This window comes from Thyridium curvatum, assembly GCF_004353045.1.
Source record: "Thyridium curvatum strain D216 chromosome Unknown NODE_121_length_78225_cov_84.765794, whole genome shotgun sequence".
Lineage (NCBI taxonomy): Eukaryota > Fungi > Ascomycota > Sordariomycetes > Thyridiales > Thyridiaceae > Thyridium > Thyridium curvatum.
The window spans coordinates 66,639-78,139 of NW_022156876.1; the positions used below are offsets into that span (position 1 = coordinate 66,639).

General features: G+C 54.5%; 2 protein-coding genes across 2 annotated transcripts; both read right to left on the minus strand.

The window, feature by feature from the left end:
• Positions 1 to 1,597: 1,597 nt before the first annotated feature.
• Positions 1,598 to 8,410, minus strand: E0L32_011856 (uncharacterized protein; the record flags this gene model as incomplete). The annotated part of the gene is made up of 4 exons (XM_031134631.1): positions 1,598 to 1,636; positions 1,697 to 7,656; positions 7,724 to 8,051; positions 8,156 to 8,410. 4 exons carry the CDS (start codon positions 8,408 to 8,410, stop codon positions 1,598 to 1,600), a joined length of 6,582 nt encoding a protein of 2,193 aa, XP_030999797.1.
• Positions 8,411 to 9,579: 1,169 nt separating this feature from the next.
• E0L32_011857 (uncharacterized protein) lies at positions 9,580 to 11,239 on the minus strand (the record flags this gene model as incomplete). The annotated part of the gene is made up of 2 exons (XM_031134632.1): positions 9,580 to 9,942; positions 9,998 to 11,239. The coding sequence occupies 2 exons, from the start codon at positions 11,237 to 11,239 to the stop codon at positions 9,580 to 9,582; spliced, it is 1,605 nt and encodes a 534-aa protein (XP_030999798.1).
• Positions 11,240 to 11,501: the final 262 nt, after the last annotated feature.

Sequence of the window (11,501 nt, forward strand, 5' to 3'; positions counted from 1 at the left end):
ACCTTCAGTGGTGGTGAGCAGGATCCTCCGATCTCTTCGCCACTATCTAGATCCACCGTCCGCGATCAGAGACAAAAACTTCCCAGCCTCTTTAAGTCCTCAAAATGCTCTTTCTCCCATTCTTCCTCGCCTAGGTACATCCAATCCTCCTCGCTACACCCCAATTGGCAGCTCCCCGACCTTCCATACACCTATGGCGCCGCCCCCGCGGTTGGTCGCAAACCCTTCTGCTGGTGCGGCTGGCTGCTGGGGATTGTTCGGCGGTAGGTATCAAAGGTAGGCAGGCAAGCTGATATCATCGCGCATGCAACCTCCCCCCTTTATGCGGGGTTACCGTCTCCAGATGGGCTACAGTAGCACGGGAGTAGTGCAAGTTGCTGTTGGCCCCCGGCACACAAGCCGGCCTGCGACTAAGGCACGCCGGCTGGACGAACACCACACACAACTCACAGGATAATACCTATATAGGGATGCAACGCTTCCCGACTAACTTGCATCGCGCGGGACGACACATGCACGATTTGTGGCCCTCGACGGGAGAACATCTACACCAAACCCCCCCCCCCCCCGCATCATGATTTCTTTTCCCCTTATCTCTCGTGTTAACTTGTCTTCTTCCCCATCTCGTCTTTCAATGCTGACCTGTACATGCGTATGCATCCAATGGTCTAGATAATCACATGCTTGAACTTACATGCACCTTATAACACTTACAACCTCATAGCACTTACACCGGGAAAGATTTGGCCGCTCATTTATTTTTTTGTTTTGAGAAAACGAAAAAAAGTATATCAAATATGTAGAGTCATTAAATAAAAAAAACGCCCTCTCTTTTGCATAGAAAGACAGGCCCCTATTAATACATAGATTACATACATACCCCGTCGCTGCACGCTCCCGACCTTGTCGTCGTTCATATACCAGCCAAGCTAAACCGTGCAGGCGGGGAGGGGGGGGGGGCAACAAACAACAAAACAAGGGGCCTTTTTCTCTCTGCGTCTCTCTCTCTCTCTCTCGTACCGGTCGGTGTCTCTCGCTATCATGACAACAGAAACGTCGGGGACAAAGGTCGGCAGAAGCAGCCACCACCCTGCCGTCCCTTTTCCCTTGATTCCTCATCTGCATATGCCCGCCCCATATGCCTCGAAACAAAAACAGGATATAAAAAGGGACGCCAGCCGCCATGCAAAACCCTCCTGCCAAGGAATAGGAACTTGCTTTGACAACGCTAAAGACGAGACTCCCTCCCTCACTGCCCTCTCCGTGTGGGTTAGGCCACCGGCCATGTCTACCAAAAAAAAGAGCGAAAAGTCAAGGAATAAACGCCGAATGATCTTGCCTGCAGCCACATATAGAAGATAAATCCACCCCCACTGCATTTCCCATGTCAACATGCTCCAGGGTGTATCCACAGATGCAGGCGAGCTCTGTCTTGATCCCCATTTCAAAAAGAGCTCCCTGCATAGCCTGTCTACACACTGTGCGACATGTCGACTCCCGATTATCGACATTATGAGCCTGCAAAAGGCTCAAAATGGATGACGACGACTAGGCATAGGCTTGTTGCCCATGCAGAGACCAGAGACAAGTCTTGGGTCTACTGGCGTTGGACAATGGCACCGAAGCGTTCGGCCAGCTGGTTCAAAAGTTAGCAAAAGTGAGAACGACAGAGTAGATCCTAAGCAAGTGCACTCACCTCTGGAGCTGCCTTGATGAAAGGCAGATCAAAGAGCATGTATTTCTCGTTCTTGACAAGCTCGATGATGGTGACCAACAGACCCCACGGCTGCGGCCAAAGTCCCATGGCCCGCTCAAGGAGCACCCGGCAAATCTGCTCACGGATTTCCATCTCCTCGGGGTCTGCCATATCGTGGCCGAAGATCTCCATCAGAGCTTGGCTGAAGAAATTCGTGTGGGCATTGACGTAGCGCAGCTGGTTGATCATGCCCGTGATGAAGAAGTACCGTGCTTCCGAGGACAGCTCGTGCAAGATCATCGATAGAGTCGAGATGTCCGAAGCCCCTGCGACAAAGACAGGCCCTCCCTTTTGAGCGCGGGCAACAGCGAAAGAGCCCACGTGCAGTATAAGAGCATCAATCAGCGGGAGGTTGACCGTGTATGGTACGTTTCCAAACCCTGTAAAGCCCACGCCGGCCCTCTGGATTGCGTGCGTGATGTGGGCAATAGCATCCTCCGACGGTCCCGACTGAAGGGCTTGATCCAGGATGTTCAGAAGACCAGCTTGGGCCAGGACGGCATTGGCATCCTCAGCCACACTCGGGGGATCACGGGATTCTTCCATTCTATCAATGCGCAAGCCGGGCTGGAGAGGGTCGGGCATCTTCGAATTCGGCATCGGGCTGGCGTAGAGAACCATGTTAAGGAATTGAGTGCAGTGCGACGGGATGCTCTCACAGAGCCTCGTGTGGCTAGCCGCCAGATATTGCGGGAAGTCGTGCTGCAGAACAATCAGGAGCTTGAGGGTCGCGCGGTAAATATCCTTGGCCACATTGGTGAGGTCCACTTGCTTGAGCTGTTCACCGACATAGTCGAGCAGTTGACAGAGGATCTTTGTGAAGGGTGCCCACCCGGCATTCGAAGGCAGCTGAAGCAGGGCTGGTAGGAACATCCGGTGCTGGATCAGAGACAGCCAACCGTAGATGAAGCCTGGGAACATCCTCGGCCCAAGGTCGTCGAACCTGGCAGCAAACTTGAGTACGACCTCGTTGCGGTCCACGTCGGAGAACTGCTCAGAGACCGTGTTGACCTCGTGGAGCAGCATGGAGAATAGGCGGTAGAACACTCGCTGATTGAAGTGTTCACCCCGCTTGACGTGGTGGTAGTTCAGCATCAGGACACCGACAGACAGGATAAGATCCAGGTACTCCGCGCGAGCGGAGGTGCCCGTGGTCGTACTGTCGCCAGTCGTCTTTAGGAGGAACAGAGCCATGAGGCGAGCGAGCGAGTCAACGGCCGCGTAACCCTCCACGAGACCGCCGCCGGTCTGCATGTTGACCTCAAATCTGTCTACAGACTTCTCAATTGCAAGCCTGGCGAAGACCAACGAGTCCTCCTTGCTCGAGATGATAGCACGGGAGTGGATTTGTTGGATGAAGATCGCAATGAGCTTCTCGGATGCGTTGGGATTGCTGCACAGGTGAATCCACTCGTCGAACACGTACTCCATCTGCTCCTGACGAGAAGCATTGGGTTCGCTGGGAACAAGAGTCGATGACGGAGCTTCTCTAAGCGCAATCATCTTCGACTTGAACTGGTCCCCGTGGGGAACATTGGGATCCTCCACAACCCAAGCCCAGGCCTCCTCCAGACTGTCTGCAAAGTCGGCATACATGGCCAGCGGGCCCTCGTTGAGGAACACGATATCGATCAACTGATCGAAAAACTCGAGGGAGCTATCTTTACGCTGCTTGAGGGCGGATGCGACTGCAGAGTTGATATTTCTCCAATCAAGCAGGTCCGTACCCAGCAGGGCCGCGATGAGCGGCAGATGCAAAAAGACGTTGCCCGGCTGTTGCTGGAAGATCATGTGAACGCGGTGGCTGAGGGCGGGCCCTGCCATCCTTCGCAGCGACTCCAGTACGTGCACCAGGCTCTCAACCATCAGGGTGCTATCCAAGGGCTGGAACAGAGTGTGGCAGATATGCTCGGCGGCGAACACCGCATACTCCTCGCCGTGCTGTCGGAACTTGATAACCGTCTGCATCAGGGCATCGACAATATCGAGCAGCGGATGCGACCTTGGCAAATCACTGAAGTGTTCCTCGGTAGCATCCATGGCTGCACGCTGAAGTTCCGTGAGAAGTTTCTGCACTCTCTCCACCAGCACTCTCGTATCCATGGTGGGAGCAGCCTGCCGGCCATTGATCATAGCCCCACCGTGAGCCTGAGGATATGGCTGCAGTTGCGCTCCAAGATTAGGCACCGCAGGGGTTTCTGCTGGTGTCGGGATGCTAGGCACCGAGCTGTACTGATCCTGAAGAACCTCGTTGGTAATAGCACGAGTCGCGTCGGATGACGAGGGCATGTGTGAAGATACCGCCTGCCCGGAAGTGGACCTCGGCTGCCTGGCAAAGTCATCGTAGATGGCCATCTGTTCAGAGTTCAAGCCACCCATGTTTGGTGAGAGCTTGTAAGGGTTGGGTATCGTCCATGCCCATCGACTGAGGCCGGGGTCGACGTAAGGCTCATTGGGTCTCTGCATCCGATGCCGCCGTCGAGCCTCGAGCTCGGGCTCGATCATCTCTTCGATCTCGGGAATAGCCCGCTCCTCTGTAGACTTCTCGATGATACTGGATGCCAAGTCAAGGTTTGACGTAACGCACATGATAACAGTTCCCTCTGGCAGCCCCCCCTGAGGCAGGTCACTAGAATAGCTCCGCATGTAGTTTGTGAAGTTGGCTCTGAGAGGCTCCTTGGAGGTCACCAAAGCCAGGCTTCCCGCAGTGTGCTTGACCATGTTGATAGCTGCTGTACGGACGCGGTTCTCATCGGGCTCAGTGGCGAAATCTTTGTGGATCATCTGTTGCGTAGCTATAGCAGCGATGGCCACTGAGCGGTCAACCACGGGCTGGATGATGTCTTGAAGGGCCCTCGTGAGTGCGCTGCGGACAATTTCATGAAGGCGAGTCGGGCTGACGATAACCTCGCTCACAGACGGGATCGAGAGGTTCGGCCCTAGGTCAGGAATTGAGGGGGCGATAGCGTGGGCAGAAAGAGCACTGCCTACGCCAGAGCCGATACCATTGAGCGACATGTTCTCGAACGATTCGAGAGCCGCTTCTGGAACACCTAGATCCGCGACTTCGTCGATGGGCACACGGTTCAAGATCTCGCCAGATGGCTGAATGCTGGTATGATCAAGGTTCAGCCCTTTGCACAAGACCTCGATCTCAAACTTCTGGTTCAGCTTTAGCTCCGCGTTGTGGTATAGTTCGATCAGAAGGTGAATAATATCCATCAACCACGGGTTGGGTGGACGGAAGACGTTGGAGGACGCGCCGCTTATCAAGACTTTGCAGACAAACGGGATGACGACCAGCAGACGTTTCGTATCATGGGCTTCAATCAGTAACTGCTTGAAGGCGATGTTCTTGTGCTTGATGGGCTTGTCTCTGGCAAGCGTCAACAGACCGAGCCAACCACCCAAGTTTTTGAGGTGGGTTCTCTCGAGGGAGGTCTGCATTGTAAGCTCCGAGTTAATCATCCTCTGAACGCTAATATATGTCTCGCGAAGGACTTCTCGCCAGAGAGCCTTGTCCTCGAATTGCTTGATCAGATCCAGGTAGACGTGGTGGTAGTTGGGTTGCATCTTGGCACGCTCCTCGACCAGGTGGCTTGCGAACCACTGCTGGTGTCTGTCATCCAGAAGCTGCCGGAGTTCACCGAACATGCTCTGCAGCGTGGTTTCGGTGATGTTGTTGAGCACGAATTGAATCTTGCCCTGGATATCACCATTCGGATCCTCGTAAAACACGCCGGGCGGAATGGCGTCGACATTGATGGCAGAGAATGGCGGGAGTTGCTGCTCGCCGCCAATGCCTTCCTCATTGTTTCCGTTTGTGAGCGCTTCGCCGCTCAGAGCCCCTGCGCCGTTCCGGCCTCGTCCCATCTCTTCATCATGACTGCGAACGACATCGTCTGCCTTTTTCCAAGCCTCGGTTCCGCGTAGGCCAGGTATCTGAAGTAGCTGATCGCAGAATCCAGGCCATTCTCGGAACCGGGAAAAAAGCTGCATCAACGCTTGCAGGCCAAATTTGTACATGGGGTGGTCTGGCGGGTGGTCTCGCACAGCTTCGAGAATCATCCCAAGCCCGATCTGTAAAGGGAGGTCGGAAATTAGCTTGTGGGAGATGATACCGCCGAAGAGAACAGCGGTTGTGGCGAGAGCCTCCAGGGGATAGTCGCTGAAGTGGCTGTACTCGTCGAAAAGGCCGTGGATCATACAGGCAAAGACGTCCTGATCGAGCGGGTCCCGTGAATGCTTGTAGCGTTCGAGGATCTCGACAATCGTTCGCACCTGCATCTCGTCGCCATACATCTTCTTGTAGTGCTCCTCCATCTTGCTGTTTGCAGCTGAAGGTAAAGCATTTCCGTTCTGGCCATTTGCGTCAATTATCTCATCGTAGCCCTCACCATAGTTGATGAGGCGTGGGTAGACGGTGATACAACTGCGTTGAACCAGGATCAAGTCTGGCACGGGCGTCTTTGGCAAGAAGTCCTCAAGGATGTTGAGGAGCGCAGAAACAGTCCGGACTCGGAGGGGGATGCTGTTCTTGGCTCCCTGTGCTTGGCCTGAAATCCCATCCGGACGCTGCGACTGCATTTCTTGGTTCGACTTTATCATCAGGAATTGAATGAGCGAACGAGCTATTTCGGTACTCCGGTCGGCATTGTTCCGTGCCCATTCGGCAAGGTCGATGAAGCCTTCAGCGTGTGCATACGCAGTAAGGTCAAGGCCGAATCCATTGGGGAGATACACGAGTTCGTTGAGCCACTTGTGCTTGACAGCGTGCTCAAACATGACAGGTAGATCCATGGGATGCATAGCATGGATCTCGATGAGCCTCTGCTTTACCCAGGGCTTCTCCTTCCTCCAGGTGCTGTCCAGCACAAAATCATAATTTGGACTTCGCTTAGCCAGGTAGTTATCCAGGAGCGTGTTCAAAGTGTCCTTTGCCATATCTGGCCATGGCTTGGGAACGCCTATAGCCGACACGATAAAGATGTCCAGGTTGGGGACAACAACATCCTGGAACAAGCGCTTAGCTTCTCGACTGGTGGACGCTTCTAGCGAATGCAGAGCCACGTGGAAGATGGCGGAGAGAGCAGCAAGCGACACCAAAGGGTGTTTGATTGCATAGGCCGCCCGCTCCTGGATAGCTGCGGGTGCTTGCGCATATGTCTCCAGATCGAACGTGGTGTGCAGCCCAGGAATTGTTGTTGCGTCTAGCTGGTCCGGGGTCAAAGACGCGAATGCGCAAATGAACGACAGTTGCACCTCGGGATTCTCCCAATTCCCGCCCCAGAGAAGCTGGATATCCATAGACCTAGGATTCTCCCGAGCGATGGGCACCAGTGCATTATACAAACGGAGGAATTGGGCAGACGAGATGCTGGCATCTTTTCGGTCAAAGTGCGAGATGACGCCCTGCCACTGGAAGGAAGGGGGCACGTTGCGACGCAGTGCTGCAACAAGGATGGCGGGATTGTAGGATGGGGTATGTGAGATGGTCGTATATGTCAGAGCGAGCGCTACCTGCTCCTCGCCGAGCTGCACATTGTTAGGGCGCTTGCGGAGGTATTCGGCGCAACTGTCTTCGTCCCGGGTGAAGTCGGCCCCCGTCCGGGATATATACAGGGCGAGGGTATTTGGGCGTCGATCTGCGAGCACCCTGATCAAGTCAAGGGCGGCAAGGACCTCTGATGGCGGGGTTTGGCTGATCGAGGCATAGCGAGAGTTGACTTTGTTGATCAATTCGGCCTCTGCAGCTGCATTAAAGTTGGGAGGATGGAGTTGTATGAATCGATCGACCAACACCGAGATGAAAGCCGGGCTGAGGTCATGGGGGTCCGTGCCGTTCGGCTTCGCAAGGAGATTGAGGAATGTGGGAAAGTTTGTCGAAAGAATTGCGTCGGCTAGGAAGGACAGCACATCTTAGACGTCGCGCGGTCTTGGGTCAATAGAATAGGAGAGCAAACATACCTTTTGTCTTGAGATCTGACCGTGGGCCTAACTTGAAAGCCAGAGCTAGAGCAGTCTTCTCCAGAGCATCCAATCTGAAATGTTCCATGAAGGTAGATAGGTCAAAGTCTCGGAAGAGGTCTTCAGTCCCGGTCTCAACCGATTCGGCAATCTTGCGGGCTTGGTCCACGTCGAGCGCTATTTTCCCCATCTCGGCGACAAGGAGTTTGTAGTTGTCCTTGTTCCCCCCGGGCGGGGCTTTGGTGCCGGGGAATATCGTGGAGCCATTACTCGCTATCAGGCGAGAGATATATTTGGTATACACTTCCATGCCGTAGTCATCGATGAGCTGCAGGGAGAGGCGACAGTTAGCGAAGGAGTCCGCACAGGCACACGAGGAAGGCGAGCTCGCCATTGGCAGAGCAAGTTGGGTCAGGAGGGTCGATTGCTTACCTTCTTCAACTGTTCCACTTGGTGATTCCACTTGGACGGGTCGTCCTTGTCGTCCTTGATGGTGCTCAGGAGGAGAAATACCTGAGCGACGACAATCTTGATCAAGGAGCTGTTCCCAGTGGGGCTACTGGTACTAGGGCTGGCAGCAGCACTCAGGCCGCCAGTGTAGGACGGATGAGGCGAGTGACTAGAGCCGGTCTGCAAGGCCTGTGTTGAGTTTGGAGAAAAGGTTCCTGTCCGAGGTGGTGGGACCATGGGGTTGTGTGGTGAGGATGGTAGGGGAATGTGGTGCTGCTATCCTCGACTGGATAGGAACCACTCCCACTCGGTGAGGTAGATTGGGTGACAAGAGCCGTGTCGCGCACTACGAAAACATCGAAATGGACCAAGAAAGGGGGTGATCGAGCTCGAGTCCACGATGACCATAAAACGACACCCTTCTTTTGGGGGAAGAAGGCGTGACGCGATAGGGCTGTGCGAGGAGAACGTCGGGCGGGCTGGAGTCAGTCGGGTCGATGTAGCTGGGAAACAGAGTTTGTGGTTTCCACCTGGCAGGGCGCGCAGAGGTTGCGAGGGCGGGGGAGAGGGAGAGGAAAGAAATCGAACCGAGAAACTCGAGTCGCGCTTTGCTACAGAAAGGGTTTGCGGGATGCGGATTGTAGTCGCAGCCGGGTTTGGGGGGTGATGGCAGCTCTGTGTGGAGGAGGAGGATTGAGGCAGGCAGTGGTGGTGGTGACTTGAGGGAGGTGCTTTTTCGAGGTGTGAGGTCGATGGGAAATCCGCCTGGCCTTGTCGTTGCTCTACCAATAGGGAGGCTCCTTTCTCACTGACCTGGCAGCCCCAGAAGTAAGAGGTGTCGAGTGTCAGGTGCCCGCAGCTGGTCCGAGCTCGGCGACAGGTCTTATGTCAGCACGAGCATCCCCAGAGGCCAGAGCTCGACAGGACCCAGGACCTGACACGTTTTTCAAGTGAGCGGAGGGCGAGTCAGCGAGCCAGGCCTTCGGTTTGCTCGCTGTTCTTCCCTGACAAGGGCCTTATCTTATCTTTACTTGTACATGGTCTTCGAGCATTGAAGCTTCTATTGTTCCCATAAAGGGAGAGCTGAACTACGCTTGTTGAGATGTCCATTGGATTCTGCTCAAACATACCAAACATCGGTGGTAGACAACAGCAGATTAGTTCATACTCACTTATTCATTCGCACCTCTTCTATTAATGTCATCTAGCTACTGGGAGAGTATTCTATCCAAGCAAAGAACCATGCAGCGAATCGAATAATGAGCATTTGGTAATTAACAAGTTCGCGAAAGCCTAAATCGAGAGATCTGGACATGGCGGTGCGACCACCATGGCATATCTCTCCGATGATCAAGCCCAAACAAGAATCATATTCCTCCTGGGTACCTTAGGCACTCTACTCCTTTCTACAGGGGCGGGACTCCAACTAAAACACCTGGGGACATCTCATTGACGGTGCTGCCATGTTGCTCTGCAGAGGAGCTTTGGCGATCCAGTTCCACGGAGGTCGCTGGAGATCTGTCGTGAACAGTGGGTGCTGCCCTTCTCCGTCGCATGGCGAACTTCTTGATGCGACTGGGAAATGTAATCAACCTAGGCTGGTGGAATGCCTGCTGAATGTCCTCAAGAGAACGTCCCCGGGTTTCCGGCATGCACGCCGCAAGGACCACAAGTGTGCCTAGAGTCAGCCCGCCAAACAAGAAATAGGCACCAAACGCGGACTTGTCGAGAAGAATCGGTGTGAGTATGGCTACGAGCCAGTTGGCAAACTGAAGGCATCATCAGTCCCGTTTCCACAGCCCGGGGATAAGAGCAGAGACTCACAAAACTCAGTCCCATGGCAACACAGTTCGCTGCGGCACGAGTGTGCGAAGGCTGTATCTCGCTCGCGTAAATCTTGCCAAAGATGTTCCAAGTCGAGCAGTAAATCAGCCCAAAAACGAAAACGGTCACAATGACGGCCCATTTGGCGGCCGCGTACATATGGACAATCCCTGTGGCGTACAAGGTACCCATCAGCAGCATGCACCCGGCCAGGCCAACGCCGCCAGTAATGGCTGACGTGCGTCTCCCCCACTTGTCGGCAAACAGGAAGGCGGGAATGGAGATGGCGAGCATCAGAACTGCAGACAGTCCGGAGGCCAGGAAGGAAGCGGTATCCGATGGCAGTCCTGCTTGAGCGAAGAGCACAGGAGCGTACTGCAAACAAGCAGCGTCAACATGCTGACCAGGGCACGAGACGTGTACTTCGGTACCCACATAGATCACTGCATCAATGCCTGAGAGCTGGACCATTCCCAACACGAACAGCGCCAGCACTGTTCTGCCGCGATAGCCTCGTTTGAAAAGCAGCAGAAAACTCTGCCAGGGCGAGAGGCTGAGACTCTGCTCAGGACTGGCCATGAAGTCTCGCTCCGCCTCTGCCAGAGAAAAGTCCAGTCGCTGCAACGCGCGGGTCGCTTCTGGCCGCTGGCCATGCAGCATCAACCAGCGTGGCGACTCAGGAAGCAGCAGACAACTCAGAGCGAGAAGTGCTGCACCCGCTCCTTGAACCACATAGGGAAGCCGCCACGCCATACTCGAGCCAATTTCGACGGTCTTGTAGCAAGTAAAGTACCCTGCGCAGACCCCGGCTGTTGCCAGAAATTGCGGCATGCCCACGAGCATCCCACGCTGCTTCAACGGGGCTATCTCACAAATATAGACACTCATGTTACCCAAGTACACGCCTTCGCCTACGCCGCTCAACATTCTGCCCACAAGAAACTGGGTGAGGGAAGCCGCAGTTCCCTGCAGCATGGCTCCGGCAAGGAACAAAACGGCACCGAGGGCGATAACCTTGAGCCGGCCGTAGCGGTCGGCAAGCTGGCCGGCGAAGACCGAAGGCGGGCCTCCAGCAAGCATGACGAGGGATACGGTGAAGCCCAGTATGAATGGAGTCATGGGCCCAACCGAGTGTTTGAACTGTGGCATGGTCGTAAGGCCTCCGATTGACCCAGTATCGTATCCATTGAGGAAGCCCCCTCCTGAGACGAGGGTCGAGGCAAGAACGTATCTCGGAATCATCTTGAACGCCATCGTCAAGCTGATAGGCATGCTCACCTCCACATGAACCTTGTTGTACGTACTGAATGAAAGAGGAGAACTTTATAGTAATTCCTCTCGTTGTAGTTGTATTTGTAATCGTACACCCACAAGAGTTGGTTTCTTACGTCGTTCGAAGTGCTTTCGATCGATCAGAGCGGGGATGATCGGCGCTGGAGGTCCGTGTATCTTTGCTCTTAGCAAAGGAGAATGACTATTCTTGCACCCCCCGACAGCTATTCTT